Genomic DNA, 19,045 nt, shown 5'->3' with positions numbered 1-19,045 from the left:
TGTAGCTAATGAACCTGCAAAAGGACTTCATGCAGACATATGGCCAACATTCACAGAAATGACAGCTACATTTTTAAAGAATATATCTTTGGCAAAACACAGAGAAAAAGTGGAGGTTTTTTGGGGGGGTTTTTTGTGGGTTTTTTTTTTTTTTTTGTGCTTTTAGCCAGGTATGTCTGAAGGTACTGAAGCACATAGGAGGGGACAGTCACTCTTCCTGTCTGACATATCTAGCATTTTTCTTTAAGGAGAGTTTCACAATTGTAATAGTATTTTCTGCAGATCTTATTTAGTGACTAGTTAAAAAGGAATCAGTACAGTATTTATTTTGGTACTATGAAGCCTCTCATCAATCATATTAATTATGATTCTGCAGAAAGGTCCACACAAAGTTACTACTTAAAACTAACTTATAAAATTACAAGACAAAGAAAAAAACCATAAAAAGAAAAAGTAATCTCTGAGTTTCCAAGCAGTTCAATTAATAAACTACATATCGGAAGTATAAATCATAGACTGGGAGTTGACACATAGATATATATGACTCAATTGTTAGTCTCTTTTCATCCTGATTTTTGAAAGTGTTTTTTAATAAAAATACTACTATTGCCTTTACTGACTATGCAGTAAGTCATTATTTATCCCATTTTCCACTACCGCCAGCAGTAGTTTACTTGTTACCAATGTTATAAGTTTTATTTGGCTTCATCCCAAAGTGACAGGAATTTCTCTTTTATCAATTCTCATCATGTTTCTTCAGTCATGCAATGAAAACTTGCCAAGTCATGTGTTTGACAACAAATGCATATTAAAGAGCCATTGGTTTCTGCTTAAATCCTGTTCTCACAACATTTCCCATTGTTTATCTCACTGTGCAGTAAAGACTTCAAAAGCTCAGAGCAAAAATCTGCTTTCTTTTTAGATTTTTATAGTATTTCCTTGAGAAAATTTCTGCTGTAACTTAAGAAGTGCTTGCATTACCATTTTCATTCATTCCACTTAGGAAAAAGTCAGTAAGAATCTGTGTTTAAAGAAATTATGTATATGTATCTGTAGAGAACATTTCTAACAAAGGGTGATTAGAAAGTTCGAGGAAAAAAATACTAAAAATCATGAAAACCTGTTTTAGAGTCCAAGCCGAGGGATCATCATTCAAGTAAAAATCAGAATTCAATGGGCCATTTAAGCAATTTTTCTGGTGCTGAATTGACTGAATTGAAAACTTTTCCAAGAATTAATATAGTGGCAATTAAGAGTATTTTTTCTGAGCATTTCTGAGTGTTTTCAGCCTTAGCACACAGAGATATCACATATATGTGTATCTATCTATCTATCTATCTATCTATCTATCTATCTATCTATATCTATATATCTATATCTATATCTATCTATCTATCGATCTATCTATATATATTTATTTATACACACACACCTCTTTGTGCCATAGGGGACAAGGTGTGATCTATACTTTGGTCATTATGTGTTTTCAGACTTGCACAAAACTCACTGCATGCCATGAGGTACTGCTACATTTTACTTTAAATGCAGATGGAGAGGAAAAACATTTGAAAACATTTGTGCCTCCTGTTTGGAACATCTGGTGTGAATTTAATGATGGTGATACTTTCCTGGAGCCTTTGTTGTCAGGGCAGGCGGAGGCCATGGGCTGGCCTGAACTCAGACAACGAGTGCAATGTCTGCTGTGGGCATTTGTTGGAAAACAAGAGCTCTGCAAGACGGCAGGTTATGTAACATGGCCAAAACTGACATCACCAACTGGCTGCCAGATGAAGCTGGCACAACCCAAAGATGTTTTTCTCATTAACACAGCTTGTTACGGCAAACCAAAGATAGTGTGAATGCTAGTTACTGATAGGCAGAAGTATTTTGCTTAATTGCGGTGTATAAACTAATAGGTCTGTTCCCTGAGCTGTCTCTAGTATCCCTTACAAAAGCAAGGAGAAGGACGTGAAGGAGGAAAAACATGTACTGTGTAGACGCGGCATATGCCATCTGTTTAACATGTTTATTCCATCTGTTTTAGATATTCTTCCTGATTTATTGTGACCTTAATGAGGTGCCCTTCTCATTCCATTGACTGGGAAGGGTTCAAGATAGCAGGCTAACAGAACAGCACTGTTCTTTCTGAAGGCTAAAATTCGGTGGGCCGAATTCCACATGCTGTCTAAAACTGAAGCACTCAGTGAAACAAAGGATATAGTAACTGAAGTCCAGGATCTGTGATCACTACTGATCTCAGACTCATAGAGTCAAGATTGAGTGCCTTTGAAATATTCTTAGTGTAACTCAAAGGTTTTGATTTTTTAAACCTCTTCTTTTTTTTTCTCAGATGAAGAAATTTCTAACTTTAAAACTCCATGTATAGTTCTCATGTACGGGGTAGTTAAATATTCTTACATGCTGCCTATCGAGTCTTGGTAATCTTCTTGAAGTCTCCTATCCAAAAATAAGTATATAAAAAACACCTAAATTTCTCATATTAAAAGAGGCCGTTTGCCCCATACATCCCTTTTCCAAGATGAAAAGCAAATTTCCAATTTTTATCCTCTAACACAAAATGCAATGTCTTTTTCTTACAGTAAGGAGCTTTCACAGCTCACCATTTTCAGTCACAGTCGCAGTCTTTGGCTTATGCAACTGCTTTACTGTTGTCCTCTTTGAACTCTACCATCATTTTGTCTACTGAGTGTGTTAGCCATTACCCAGCTGATTATCTCCTTCTTGTTTCAGGAGCAAGAAAGAGCATCAGTAGAGAGAATTTTCATGTCTCTGGAGAGCAGACAGCAGCTGTATGCTCTCACCTTCTGCAACCGGAGCAATTCATGATATTGCTTGACTTCATACCTTCATGACATTTGAAAAGAAATACTGTCTGCTTATTTTTATGCTTGAAGTTTTCCCTCCAAGACTGACCAGGCATCTGTTCAATGTATTGAGGGAATCAGTGAACAGATTTAGACAATTTATTTCTGGCACCACAGGTTACTGAACAGTGCATTGACAATACTTCAGGTCGTCTGCAAGGTTATTACAGTTTTTCACTCTTACAAACACCTCTCTTAAATTCTGCTCTAGAACGGGTGATGTATTAGTCATTAGTCTTCATACCTCTCAACACTGGTAGCTGCTCAAGACTGCTGGAACAGTCACATACTATCACCTATGATAGTGATGGTAAGGGAACCAAGGTAACTGTGTGAAGTATAACAGAGAAAAATGGCTGCAGAGATGAGGCAGAGCTTCTATTCAAATGTCTCCTTTCTGTTGAAATATGAAAGTGCTTTCTTTGCCCAATATTATGTACTGTATATAGTCACCTTTCCCATACACTTGAAGATACAAACCAAACCTGAACATAATGTTCTGAGCTCTCTTGCCAAGCTTAAGATAAAGACACTTAATATTTGTCGAAGTAAGTGTTTCCAAGCATCTCTCTGAAACAAAATCCATTTTGATCTTCAGAATGGAGCCCACTATGAGTTTCCAAAGATTTGTTCTTTGGCATAAGGTCGCAAATGCTTTTTTAGATGACAGATTTTGTTTGGACTACAATCATATAATCACAGAAAGGTTTGGATTGGAATGGTCCTTAAAGATCATCTGTTTCCAATGCCTCCCACCATGGGAAAGGACGCCTTTCACAAGACCAGGATACTCAAAGCCTCACCCAACTTGGCCTTAAACACTTCCAGTAATGGGCCATCCACTGCTTCTCTGGACCTGCCCAGTGCCTCACCACTCTCCCAGTAAATATTTCTGTCATCTTTATACCATAAAACTGACTCTCTTTCAGTTCAAAGCCATTCTCCCTAGCCCTGCCACTACATGCCCTTTTAAAATGTGCCAGTACAGATCTCTTGTAGCCCCCTCCAGGTACTGGAATGTGCCCTAAGGTTCCCTGGAGTCTTCTCTTTTCCAGACTGAACAACCCCAACTCTCTCAGCCTGTCTCTGTAGGAAAGGTGCTCCAGCCCACTGATCAACTTTTTGGACCTCCAATGGACTCACTCCAACAGGTCCATGTCCTTCCTGTGTTGGGATCTCAGGACAGCTGGACACAGCTCTCTGGGTAGGATCACGCATGAATAGAGAGGCAGATTAATCTCCCTCACACTGCTGGCCACTTCTTTGGATGCAGCCCAGGATGCACTTGGCTTTCTGTGCTGCAAGTGCATATCACTGGGTCATGTCAAGCTCCTTGTCCAACAATACTCCTGAGTATTTCTCCTCAAGATTTCTTTCTATTCATTCCCCATCCAGAGTGATTTTATGCTTGGGATTTCCCCAGCCCAGGTGTACGACCTTGCACTTCACTGAGTTTCATGAGGTTTGCACAGACCCACCTGCCAAGAGTGTCAAGGTCTCACTGTGTGACATCCCTTCCCTCCAGTGGGTTGACTGCCCCACACAGCTCAGTTTCAGTGGCAAACTTGCCCTTGATCCCACTGTCCATGGGGGAAAAAAGGTGTTGAACAGTGCTAGTCCCAGTACTGAACCCTGAGGTTACCACTGATCACTGGTCTCTGCTTGGACATTGAGCCATTGAACACAACCCTTTGAGTGTGGCATCTAGCCAATTCCTCATCCACCAAGTGCTCTGTCTGGCAAATCCACATCTCTTCAGTTCAGACAAGGATGTTGTGTGGGACAGTGTCAAAGGCCTTGCACAAGTCCAGATAATGTCAGTTACTCTTTCATCCACCAGCTTTGTAACACTGTCATAAGAGGCCATCATATTGCTGTTGAAGCTGTTTTACTAAATTAGAGAGAGCATATACCTTAATATTTGATTATTCTAATGATACTTGTGCATAATTATTTGTCTCCGTTCTAATCTTTTTTCTTTGTTTCCTTTTATTTTGTTCCTTTCCCTTATGAAGCATGAAAATACAACAGTATTGCTTTGGTATTCTGTGGCCCTGACTCCTAAACTATTCTAGAGAAAAAAGGTGGCTTTCATTCCTAGATTTTACCCAAGGATTTCAAAGAAATGTGACATCCATGAGAATATCAACTCTGATGATCTAGTTTGCCATTAATTGCCAGACCCTTAAAAATGAAAAGCTACCAATGATGGGGGGGGGGGGGGGGGTGGAGTAAAACCACTAGGTAACACAGAATTAGATTCTCAGAAATAGATATATCAACCCTTAAAGACAAGCTCTGCAAAAAACATCTCCATGGCTGTTCAGCATAGCCCATATAAAGATTTTTTATTCTTATTCTACCAGTTGTCTTGAAACAAATTAATTCAATTAAATTTAAGAGACACAGCATTTCTTTAGCCTTCTCATATTCACTTTATTACCCTTTATTTCTTTTTTACTGTATCACAAATATTTGCCCTTTGAGATAAAAGTCAGAGCGCATATTAATACCTGACATATTTTTTCTTGTTCCCTTGAGAATGTTTCCACTTTTCATTTGACAAGCCAAATGAAAATGCATTTTGTGTCTTTCAGAGTCTCTTTGTGTGCACATGTGTAATTAAACACTGCTGATACAAGTTCGTTTTAGAAGGTTTGCATGTCTAGGAAGTTTCATTTATCTCTTATTAAGAAACTAATATTTCCATATAGAATTTGAAACCCTTTCAATAATTATCGGAAATTAAGATGAAAATAGTTCATGTATATTTATGATCCGATTAAAGATCATAATTTGAAGTTGCAAGTGAAGAAAGTGAAAGTAAGTGTTTGTTTTGCACATGGATCGATTCTGTTTATATAGAAATTGGGCCCATATAGTAGTAGTTGTAGTAGTAGATAACCCAACTTAGTTGTTTGTTCACAAGGGTGATGAAGCAAATAAAGGCTATAAAACATAAATATGCAGCTGCACCCATGACCATGCTCAAATCAGGTATGCAATTGCTAATGTATGATGTCCAACATTTAACATTTACATAATTTTTACTGCTTGACAAAGATATTTTATAGTACTACCAGTTTTGTTTGATACTTTGACAACTGAAAAGAACTGATTCTGCTATGAAGGCACTTCCATTTTTGTGTACATTACAATAAAAAAAAACCTAGATCAATCAGAATACTCAGAATATTTAGAAATAAGAAATATTTCTTTGTGCATTTTATGTTCAGTACAGCCTGTCAATACTGCATCTGAAATTGCCTTGGCCTTTGTAAAGTCTTAAAGATACCTTTTTCCTGTGTCCTTGGTTGTAGTGTAGGATGTGCACAAAGTATTCTATCACCATCTTCATGAAGGTGGGGCAGGTTTTCCCAGACCCCCTCCCTCTGGGCCATTATCTTCTATTAATGGCCCATCAAATGCCTTGCCCATGACTCATAGATAATTCCCTCCAGGAGCTGTCTCTGTTTAATGGGCCATCAAGGACCCCCTGCATGACCCATCATCCCATTGTGAGATGCTCTGCCCAGCGGGAGGAACCAAGCATTCCCACCTGGATATAATCTGGGATTTGAGACAGTACAAGCAGCCCTTATCCACTGGATTCCCAGAAGACCAGAGCTACCAGACCTTTCTACGAGATCACTGCTTCAGGAAGACCACCTCAAAAGGGCTGCTTCCATCACCCTGCTCAGGTTGTATTCTGACTCTGTCAGTGGTCTTTTGTATTACTGCATCTATTTTATTTTACTTTTTTTTTTTTTTTTTCTTCCTATTCAATTGTATCTCTGACTTGGAGCCTCTCCTTTGTTTTGCTTTCAAACCACTACATATTTTTTGATGCCCAACGTGGGAAACGAGGCACTGAGAAAAGTCAGAATTACAATTTTGTGTTGAAAAAGACACCTGTTCGCTGTGATGCTCAACATGCTTACATGTGTCTTATCTCTCTATATTTTTATATTTTATATATCTCTCTATATTTTTCCACACATGGGGTACTATCTGCCAGTCTTAATGCTCCTGCATAGACCAGGGTATGGTACTAAAATTGCTTTATTGGTCTATTATGTCCATTGCTTGATAAACTCCGAGGCAATGAACATCATTCGGAATATATACCCAGTTTTGTTTTCTTGTTCTAGTCTAGGGTGCTACATCTGGGGCCCCAACAATCTCACCCAGCCCCTGTGGGGAGGGGTAAAGAAAGATTTTTTTCCAGCTTTTCAGGCATGATACAGCAGTTTTTGAAAATTTGGAGTACCCTCTGGATGCCAAGGACAGCATGATGTTCTTGTTAGTCCTGCTTTGTCTTCTCTGCACGGCCCAGACCATGCTTAAAATCAAAACGCTACCTAGTGTGATACAGCATGTTCCGAAGGAACAGGAAGAGAGAAAAAAAAGCAAAGCAACAGCATCAGCATCTACACAGACTGTCACAGAGGAGAAAGGAACCAAAGGCAAGGCAACAGTGTCCTCATCTACACAGATCATCACGGAGGAGAAAGAAGCCAAAAGTGAGGCAACAGTGTCCACATCTATGCAGACTGTCACAGAGGAGAAAGGGACCAAAGGTGCCATCAGCATCTCCACACAAACCATCACTGAACCGGAACAGCCTAAACCAGTAGCAGTTGCCCCCGTTCAGAAGAAGAAATCAAGGACCAAATCAGTCCGCATAGTGACTGATGAGGGTGCAGCAGGACCTTCACACCCAGCAGAAGAGACAGAGCCAGAAATCATCACTCTATCTCTGGGTGAGCTGCGTGACCTGCGAAGGGAATTCACCCACCAGACCAACGAGTCCATCCTGACCTGGCTGCTCCGCATCTGGGATGCTGCATCCAATGACACCATTCTGGATGGAAGTGAGGCCAGGCAACTGGGATCACTGTCCCGGGATGTGGTCATTGATCAGAGTATCAGGAAAACCCAAGAACCTCTCAGCCTCTGGCAGCAACTGCTGACAAGTGTGAAGGATAGATACCTTTGTAAAGAAGACCTCCAAGTGCACCAAGGAAAATGGAACACAATAGAACAAGGTATCCGATGCCTGAGGGAATTGGCTGTGTTGGAGATCATTTTTTCAGAAGACGAGAGATTTCCTAAAAGCCCAGATGGTGTCCAGTGCACATCACGGATGTAGTTGAGATTTGCACGGCTTGGACCCGAGATATACTCACGTTACCTGGCAACACTGCAATGGAGGGAAGGTGAGGACAGGGTAGGTGTCTTGGCTAATAAACTAAAAATTTACAAGGACACTGTCACTGCCCCAGTTAGTACCCATGTCTCATCTGTGGAAACAAGACTGGCTGAGCAGGTCCGGAGCTTGACTGAAGAAGGCCATCAGAAACTGAAAAAAGAACTTAAGGAAGAAATTTACCATATCTCACCAGAGCTGATGAGAGTCTCTGCCATTAGGAGCAGGCACTCCCCAGCCAGGGAGAGAGGATACACACCATGAGGTAGCCTCTGGTCTTTTCTTCGGGAGCATGGAGAAGACATGAGGAAGTGGGATGGGAAACCCACCTCTTCCTTAGCAGCCCGGGTACGTGAACTGAAAAGAGAAACACCTACCACAAAGAGCCCATCTAGAATCAATGTTGCTCCAGTCTCTCGTGCACAGAACTCCAGACGGTACAGGAATGATGATATGACTGATCCTCTTGAAGGGACCTCAGAAACATATTTACAGAAAGAAAGCAATGTATGCCATGACCAGGAATAGGGGGGCCCTGCCTCTAGCCAGGTAGAAGAAAGGGACAATCAGATCTACTAGACTGTGTGGATCCAATGGCCTGGAACATCTGACCCACAAAAATATAGGGCGTTGGTTGACACTAGGGCCCAATGTACCATGATGCCATCAAGGTATGCAAGAACAAAATCCATTTCTATTTCTGGGGTGACAAGAAGTTGCCAGCAACTGGCTGTATTAGAAGTTGAAATGAGTTTAACTAGGAACGGGTGGCAAAAACACCCCATCGTGACTGGCCCAGAGGCCCCATGCATCCTCGGCATAGACTATCTCAGGAATGGATATTTCAAAGACCCAAAAGAATATCCTTGGGCTTTTGGGATAGCCGCAGTGGAGAAAGAAGACCTCAGACAGTTGAATACTTTGCCTGATCTCTCAGATGACCCCTCTGCTGTGGGACTGCTGAGAGTCGAAGAACAACAGGTATCAACTGCCACAGCAACAGTTCACCGTCAGCAACACCGGACTGTCAGAGACTCTGTGAATCCCTTACATGAGATGATTTGTAAACTGGAGAGCCAAGGGGTGGTCAGTAAGGCTCATTCACCTTTCAACAGCCCTATATGGCCCGTGCGTAAGTCCAGTGGAGAATGGAGACTGACAGTGGATTACAGTAGTCGGAATGAAGTCAACGCCACCACTGAGCGCTGCTGTGCCAAACATGTTAGAGCTTCAGTATGAGCTGGAGTCCAAAGCGGCAAAGTGGTATGCGACCATCGATATTGCCAATGCACTCTTCTCCATTCCTTTGGCAGCAGAGTGCAGGCCTCAGTTCGCTTTCACCTGGAGGGGCGTGCAGTACACCTGGAACCAACTGCCCCAGGAGTAGAAACACAGCCCCACCATCTGCCATGGACTAATCCAGGCTGCACTGGAGAAGGATGAGGCTCCGGAACATCTGCAGTACATCGATGAATCATCGTGTGGGGGAACACCCCAGAGGAGGTCTTCGAGAAAGGAAAGAAGATTATCCAAATTCTGCTGAAAGTGGGTTTTGCCATTAAACGAAGTAAAGTTAAGAGACTGGCTCAAGAAATCCAGTTCCTGAGAGTCAATTGGCAAGATGGACGTCGCCAAATCCACACAGAGATAATCAACAACATCACTGCCATGTCCCCACCTACCAACAAGAAGGAAACACAAGCTTTCCTAGGTGCCTTAAGCTTTTAGAGGATGCACATTCCTGAGTACAGTCAGATCATAAGCCCTCTCTACCTGGTTACCTGCAAGAAGAACAATATCCACTGGGGCCCTGAACACCAACAAGCTTTTCTTCAGATCAAGCAAGAGATTGCTCATGCAGTAGCCCTTGGCCCAGTCAGGACAAGACCAAATATGAAGAATATGCTTTACTCCACAGCCAAGAACAATGGTTTGTCCTGGAACCTTCGGCAGAAAGTACCTGGGGAGACTCGAGGCCAAGCACTGAGATTCTGGAGCAGAAGTTACAAAGGGTCTGAAGCCAGCTACACTCCCACAGAGAAGATCTTGGCCGCCTACGAAGAAGTTCAAGCCATCTCAGAAGTGATTGGCACTGAAACACAGCTGCTTTTGGCACCCTGACTACCGGTGCTGGGGTGGATGTTCAAAAGAAAAGTTCCTTCCACGCATCACGCCACTGACACCACATGGAGCAAATAGATTGCCCTCATTACACGGTGCGCCCATATTGGAAACACAAATCGCCCTGGAATTCTAGAAATTATAACAAGCTGGCTGGAAGGTGAGACTTTTAGATTATCGTCTGAAGAAGAAAAAGAGAAAGTAATATGTGCCGAGGAAGCCCCACCATATAATGAGCTACCAGAGACTGAAAGATGATATGCTCTGTTCACTAATGGCTCCTGCTTGAATTGTAGGCACTAACCAGAAGTAGAAAGCTACAGTGTGGAGCCCCACATGATGAGTTGCACAAGCTACCAAGGGACAAGGTAGATTGAGTCAGGTTGCAGAGCTTAAAGCCATCCAGCTGGCTTTGGATATTGCTTAACAAGAGAAGTGGCTGAGGCTCTATCTCTACACTGACTCATGGATGGTAACTAATGCTCTGTGGAGATGGCTGAATCAATAGAAAAAAGTCAACTGACAGTGCAGAAGAAAACCCATCTGGACCGCTGAGATTTGGCAAAACATCGCCGCCCAAGTAGAGAGGCTGACCATGAAAGTTCGACATGTGGATGCGCATTTACCTAAGAGCCAGGCTAATGAAGAGCATTGCAACAATGAGCAAGTAGACAAAGCTGCCAAAGTAAAAGTATCACAAGTGAATCTAGACTGGCAGTACAACGGAGAATTCCTAGCTCATTGGGCACATGATGCCTCTGGTCATCAGGGAAGAGATGCGACATACTGATGAGCCCATGATTGAGGGGTGGACCTTACTATGGACAGCATCTCACAGGTCATCCACAACTGTGAGACCTGCGCTGCAATCAAGCAGGCCAAGCATGTCCAACATGGTGGACGATGACTGAAGTACAGGTATGGGGAAGCCTGGCAAATGGACTACATCACCCTTCCCCAAACCCACCAAGAAAAGCGCTACGTGCTGACCATGGCGGAAGCAACCACTGAATGGTTAGAGACCTACCCTGTGCCTCATATCACTTCCCAGAACACCATCTTGGGCCTTGAAAAACAAGTCCTGTGGAGACACGGAACCCCTGAAAGAATTGAGTCAGACAATGAGACCCATTTCAAGAATGGCCTTATAAACATCTGGGCAAAAGAACATGGTATTGAATGGATATATCACAATCCTTATCACGCACCAGCTGCCGGGAAAGTTGAACGGTGCAATGGACTAATAAAGACTGCCCTGAAGGCACTTGGCAGAAAGACCTTCAAGAATTAGGAAATAAACTTAGCCAAAGCCACCTTGTTGGTCAACACCCAAGAGTCTATCAATCAAAGTAGTCCTGCCCAGTCTGAACCCTTTCACACAGTGGATGGAGACAAAGTCCCTGTGGTACGCATGAAGGGCATTTTAAGAAAGACTGTTTAGATTAATCCCACCTCAGACCTCAGACAAAGGCAGACCCATCCATGGGATTGTCTTTGCTCAAAGACCTGGTCACACTTGGTGGGTAATGCAGAAAGATGAAGAAACCCGTTGTGTACCACAGGGGGACCTAATTTTAAGTGAGAACTGTGTGTAAGGATTCATTCTGTATGTTTATATGTAGATCTATGTATGTATATGTATATCTCTGTAAGAATGTATTAATTTGGGTATGATGTAGATAGTAATAGAATAAGGAGTGGATTATGTCCTGAGTTGTAGTATAGGATGTGCATAAAGTATTCTATCACCATCTTCATGAACTGTTGAATCCAGGTGGGGCAGTGTTTTCCCAGGCCCCCTCTCTCTGGGCCATTATCTTCTGTTAATGGCCCATCAAATGCTTTGCCCATGACTCATAGATAACTCCCTCCAGGAGCTATCTCTGTTTAATGGGCCATCAAGGACCCCCTGCATGACTCATCATCCCATTGTGAGATGCTCTGCCCAGCGGGAGGAACCAAGCATTCCCACCCGGATATAATCTGGGATTTGAGACAGTACAAGCAGCCCTTACCCACTAGATTCTCAGAGAATCAGAGCTACCAGACCTTTCTACGAGATCACTGCTTCAGGAAGACCACCTCAAAAGGGCTGCTTCCATCACCCTGCTCAGGTTGTATTCTGGCTCTGTCAGTGGTCTTTTGTATTATTGCATCTATTTTATTTGACTTTTTTTTCTTTCTTTCTTCCTATTAAATTGTATCTCTGACTTAGAGCCTCTCATTTGTTTTGCTTTCAAACCACTACATCCTGGCACATTGAAACATGACAAATATACAGAATCAGGTACATATATTTCAAGGACAGGATGAAAATATTTCAGTTATCCGACAATCTGAGTAAAAATTTATTAACTCTCAGGTATTAAGTTTGTACTCCGTGAATGTGAGTAGTTGTTTTATTTGATACAGAGAAGCAATAATCTTCATCTAGGATCAAGCTCACTCAATGCATCTAAGCAATATACTAAAATTCAGTTCTAGTCTTTACAGGTGTTTATATAGAAAACTGTTATTTTCTATGGTGAATTATTGCTGATGTCCCTCCTTTCCAACATGCAAAGCTTTCTGATGAGAAGGCAGAGTTGCAGGGAGGCATTCTTGACCCAGGTTTGGCATTACCTAGCAATATTCTATCATGAATCTTGCTTGTAGATTATTTGAACAATATTAAGTATTATCTGCAAATAGATAAACTGACCTAATGGTTTTATTTAATTCATTCTTCATGTCAGAGAGAAGAAGAGCAATAAATAAACCCTCTCCCTTTCAGTGATTGCTTTTCATGTGATTCATTTGGCTCACTTTAGCTGTGGGATTTAATTTTCAGTGCTCAAACTTGAAATGCACCTTGGGATTTTTAAATATTTTTTGTTGTCTGTGTGTTGTCAGCAAAACGGTTGGGGGATGTGTGTGATGGATTGTCAAACTTCTTATTGTCTTCCATAGCCGAGACCGAGTATTCCAGGATCACGTCTGGGTTGTTAAACGGGAACAAACCCCTCAATTTCAGGGTTCAGCTTGAGGATATCAAAAGCTGATACTGATGTGTCACCACCTATGAAAAAGTTTGCCATCCATGTCTTCCCACAGATATTTTCTTATTGTGAACATGTATATCTTCAGATACTTCATGCAAAATACTTGGTTTATTTTGATGACATACATAGGCTAGCACTTAATTTTACCGATTTGATTCACAAGTAAATGTTTTAATATAGATGTCATATATATATAGATATATGTGTTTCTACAACAGGAATGTACTTTGCTCATGTACACAGCAGTTGCCAAGACTTTAAAGAATACACTGAAGCCTTCTTTTGACTGTAGATGCAGAATTCCTTAGAATGCACAGAAATGCCAGCCTAATGTTTCAGGTTTGTAGGTTTTTCTTAAACACATTTCTAAAATAGTTTTTTAAAATTAATTATACTTTTTAAATTGAAGGGCAAATTTGATTTAACAATTACAATTTGTTAATCATAAATTATGAGAAATGGCTGTGCTACTTGTTAGATCTGGCTTCTCTTGCCTAACAGAGGATTCTTGGATTCTTCAGCCCATTTCCTATCAACTCAAGTTTTAATAAATAACTCCTTAATATCTATATATTTTATGTTCTATGCTGGCATATATGTTATCCATGGCTTTGTACACATCAATCACTTCTTGTGGGATAGTGGTTTTACGGTTTCTGATTTCATGAAGGAACACTTTGAAGGAATACTAAGAAGCTGTTCATATCCAAGTTCTCAATGTTATATTTGTTAAATCTTGTTCATTTTTCCTACGGGGACCCTAGTAATCCTCTAAAATCTTCTTAAGCAAGACATTTATAGCAGCTGAATCAAAGTAATATTATATGCTTAGAAACACACAGGATAAGAATTTTGAGACCTTAAATACAAACTAATGGATGCATAAACAAGAAGGAAAAAAATGTTAGTTAATGCTTAAGGTTTTTGGGTAGTATTGCTGTGATCATGTATAATTCTTGATTGTACCACAGACCCCCTGGGTAAATAATTTCATCTCTTTGTTTCTGCTCATCATCATAGATTATATGCTTTCTTCCTATACCTGTTGTATTTAATAATGACCACTCTTCACTTTAGATACACTGTTACATTCACCTTGTATCATTCTGAATAACCTGACGTGTACATCATAATTCTATCCTTTATCTAACACTTTCTACTGGGTTTGTAATTATTTAAATTCCTATTCTAAATCCATTAGGCAGCAAAACACATTCCGCTCCTTTTGGGAAGATGGTATCAACTTCAGCTTTTAGAAGCATTTTTTGAACCAAATCAATGTATGGGTCTCATAGTACTCTGTTTGGGGAAAAAAGCTCCAGTGTTTGTCCAAAAATTAAAATTAGTTATACAAACTAGGCTTCTATAGCAATAAGGTGAAGTACTAGCAAAATAAAGGAGAACCCTTCCCATAGAAAATAGGGAATATAAATAACACAATATTTAATAAACTTTATTCCTCTGGGCTTGCAACAAGGATTTAATAACATCTAGAACTACGATAGTAAAGTAAAATCATTAAAATTTTAACTCATTTCCTCATGTTTAAGGTCTCGTTTAGTAATATATATATATGGTCAAATTAGAAACATACTGAGAAGAATAAGCTTCTTTATGTAAAAATCAGTGAAAATTGTCTTTAGAACGATCAGCTTGAAGTATTAATAAGCACTTTAATCTGATTATAAGTATCTATTGTGAATTTCAATAGCATTGGTAGTCTGCAATTCAATGGACTAGAATGGTGCACAGTTTAAAAATATATACAGTATATTTCTGAGAATGAAATTTAGGAAATGCATTTTTTCCTGTGTAGCTAGTCTTTTACTAAACAGCTGAGGAAGCTGGTGCATGACTGGAAAGTTGGTTCAGAATACCATAACTAAATTCTGGAGTGAGCATGTAAATAGGATCACAATCCCAAATATTCCGTAGAAAATTTTCCTATGAACAAAGAAAAAGGAAGAAAAGACAGGATGAAGATTCTGAAAAGTTCTCTGAAGGATGCCTATGTTTTCTTTTTTCTCTTCTCTCCGCAGCATAAAGAGATAAAGACCCTAATTATAATAATCCTTGTGTTACAGCCATGTACAAAAGCACAGGGGTCAGGAAAAAACAAAGATTAAATTGTGCAAGTACTTTGTTAGAACCATCTTGTCCAAACCTCCTGGTATGGCAGGTTCATTTTCATCCTTCTTGGTGCTGCAGTTCTATATTGTGAAGATTATTGATTGAAAAGATTGAAAATGGCTTTTCTCTTCAATAAACTTACTCCTAACAAAAGTGCACTTGTGGTGATCCTGAGCTTACTTAATGAAATAGTACCTAAACTTATAGTATAAAAAGTCGAAGCTTCTAATACTCAAGATTTTTTTAAAAAATTTATTTATTTATTTATTTATTTATTTTTGTATTTTGAGTGTTTAAAAGAGAAAAAAACCTGGACATAAATCATGGTTAATCAATGGAAGTTGTTGTATAAGGCATCACTGAGCAATGATTTTTTTTTTTTTTGTGCTTTGAATACCTTCACAAAGACATTTTGACTAGTGAATGTAAAACATGTATTATTAAGCAAAACACTATTTTTTTTTTCCTTTTAAGGTAAAATGTTCTTTTGCCAAGTATAGACAAGTGCAACACAGCATAGATATTTGCGAGTTACAACTCCAGTACTTAAAGAAATAAGACCCCCAAACATCTGAATCATTGTTAAGACTGATGCTAAAAAACATTCTGCTGGGACAAATTGCAGCATTAGCAGCCTCTTGCCAGGTGCCCCACGCTGCCCATGTTGCAAAACACATATCCGGAGAGATGTCAGAGCAGGCTGATGGGATAAACCATCTAAACCATTGTGTGGTCTCCTGCTGCCTTGCTGCCCTTGCAGGCACAGCAGGAAACACTTTGTCACCAACAGATCACAACTCAGAAAAGCAGCAGGACAGAATCCCAGGTTGTGGTAAATTCCCCTGGTTAAGCACCTACTTTCAGGATTTCCTCAGTTTCCCTAATCAGAAAATAAAAAAAAGGTCTTGCACTTGAGAAAATGTTTCTTAGAAAAATGAAGTGGATGAAGATTGAGTTTAACCTCGGTTCAACTCCTTCTCTAGTTGAGCTCTTCCCATTTCTTCCATTTGCAGAAGCTACTGTTTGATGGGTCCACCAACTGTATTGGAACAAGGAAGGGGCACCAGGATCCTGGGGCAGAGCAATCACTGGACATTTTGTGGTAAATACTGAAAATCTCAGAACTGGATTCAGACAAGCAGGGGGAACTATTCTCACCAAGTTCACGGAGACTGGATGGCGACAAACACCAGCCCTCTTCAAACATCAGTGTAAATCAAGGCAAGCAAATCTCTTCACTGGCCCCTATTATGGGTGAACATATAATCCGCTGTGAGATTTATTCATCTTAGGTTATGTGTTAAAATTTTCTCTCACAAAATAAAATATGGTAAGATGTAAGGAATGTGAAATATAAGCTGTTCACCAGAAATATTGTATTTTCCCTAGTGGAATAAAAATTGCATATTGTTGCTATGATACCTCATCAGGAAAATTTATTTGAGCAGTAGAGATGATTTTCTAATCACTTAAGACTTCCAAATCCTTTTAGAAATACTGCTTTGTGTTTCCAAATAGGCATTGCAGTTAATATTGTGCACTTGATACATAAGGAAGACCAATACACTCACTCTTGTGTAATGTTTTTCTCAAAAATGCTTGCCCCTGATTGCCTATAGGAATACTATACTGGTTAGACCATAATTCTGAGGGTATTTAATTTGTTTCTGTTCTGTAGTATGTTTGAAAAGATGTAATCTAAACAGTTTATTGTTTTCTGCTTAGAACATGATGAAAAGCCTTGTGAATAGTAATTATTAGATTGCATTATTCTCAGCTACCCTTAATCACACAGTTAATAATTTTCATTAAATCCTTATGTTAGAAATGTTTATTACATTGTAGTGAAAATCTAAATTGCCCTGAAGTGTATTGTTTTGGGTTTGTTGGGTTTTTTTCCTTTAAGAGATGTCTCTGAATATTTAGGACATCTCTTATGATGGCTCTGAAATAGCTGGAAAGCAAAACAGAAAGTGGAAGTTATTTTTTTATTACCCTGCTATTACACAAATCTTTCTGCTGCTTATAATTTGAAATAATTGTCTTAGCAACTTATATGTCCATCATGCACCAAGAGTTCTTTCACCCAGTCCATAAAACAAGTGCAGGAAGTGTTCACTCTACTGCTTTCATATTACACAAATCCTTTAACTTCTACTTTGCAGTGAATCACCAAATGTTCCAAGTTAATTTTAGAAAGGTGAGTTTGCATGGTGTCCATAAGTTGAAAATGCAGGATGAGTATTTCTGTACAAAACTATAAATGGGTCCTAGCGTATTTTATGGAAGTCAAAGCGCTTGAACTATTGGTTTATGTCTGTGGAAAAGCAAAGGTTTTGAAGACGACTCAAAACAATGACAATATGCATTTAGATGCTGAGGTGTTAACTGCAGACACCTGACTCAAAGCTGTCAATCACCCTCCAGATGCCCTTGATGAAGGAAAGGAGTCCACATTTCACTCAAAATATGATTGTGCTTTGGTATCTAGACCTCCTCAGTCTCAAAGCTACTTTAGCAAATCTGCTTGTAAGCAATAAAACTATCAGTATTTCATTACATCCATGCTGTTGGTAATCGGTGTAGAGCAAATGTGCTGTTAAGTGTTTCTTAAAATAGTGCAGATCAGGAACAAATTAACTGGTATTCCAGTAAGCATTTCTTCAGTCAGTAAACAAAAGTAACTTGACAGTTGTAGCCTTTTCACTAAAGTAAAATCTAACTAATTCTGCTTTGAGTATAGGCAGAACGATTTTGGGGGTTTTTTTGGTCAGTCAGTTTGTATCAGGCAGCTCTGGATCCATCCATCAGGAGCGATCAATCCCCAATAGCGTTTTACCATGTGTCACTATGGCAGCCTCTTTCTGAGTTACCTGCTCCATGCTAAGTACAAATAGAGCAGTGCACAAGTCCTACACTGCAGTCAGAAAAGAATATATGTGTTCTACTTCTCTGTAGGTGGTGGAGAGAATAATCCCCTGACATCTACCACTAGTATTCACTAGCCTTACTTCTGAGACAATTTCATAAACTCAAGAGAACATCTATAAACGATGGCTGAAGTGAAAAACAGATTTAACTTCAGATCATCACTTTCTAAACATTTTTTTTTCTTACTGGATTTTCAAATCAGGACACTTTCATCTTTATTCCTTGGAAGTTTTACAGATACTTGGTGATATTGGTGTTGAGCTTGGTTACAAACAAACTCTGATGTTAGACAAGGGTGCTTGTCCCTCCTTTGATGGGTGCAATGTTTTATAAGCACAGTGAACCACTGCTAAATATTCAGGATGTGCCCTGCACTTAAAATATTCACTGTGCAATGGTTAAGTACTCCTGTGTCAGGTATCTGCCATAACTTTATATCCAGCCTCAAGATACTACGGGGCTCTGCTGGGATTTCCTTCTGATGCAGAGGAAAACAGTAGGAGGACACCAGGGATTCTTACTGTAAAGATTTTAATATGTTTCACTTCTGGGAAGGGGCAATAAAATATTTGTCTTGTCTGTTAAAAGTGGTGAAGACTGTGGCAAAATTCTGTGTTGAAGACTAAATCCTGAATGGCTGTTTCTGCCACCAGACAAATTCCCTGTTTCCTTTGTCACATTTTTCTGTTAGGGAACTCCATGAGACAGACTTCAGTTGTGTCACCTGG

General features: G+C 39.9%; 1 protein-coding gene across 1 annotated transcript in view; it reads left to right on the top strand.

The window, feature by feature from the left end:
- TRABD2A (TraB domain containing 2A) overlaps window positions 1-16,652 on the top strand; it is a 154,160-nt gene extending 137,508 nt beyond the window's left edge. The window contains exon 8 of the mRNA XM_066181556.1: window positions 16,400-16,652. Within this exon, the coding sequence (XP_066037653.1) occupies window positions 16,400-16,499 (100 nt within the window). The 3' untranslated portion in view covers window positions 16,500-16,652. The remainder of the gene's footprint in view (window positions 1-16,399) is intronic.
- Window positions 16,653-19,045: the final 2,393 nt, after the last annotated feature.

Source organism: Chamaea fasciata, unplaced genomic scaffold, assembly GCF_029207755.1.
Source record: "Chamaea fasciata isolate MVZ Bird 193981 ecotype frontalis unplaced genomic scaffold, bChaFas1.0.hap1 SCAF_4, whole genome shotgun sequence".
Lineage (NCBI taxonomy): Eukaryota > Metazoa > Chordata > Aves > Passeriformes > Sylviidae > Chamaea > Chamaea fasciata.
This window is presented reverse-complemented; position numbering and strand designations above follow the sequence as displayed.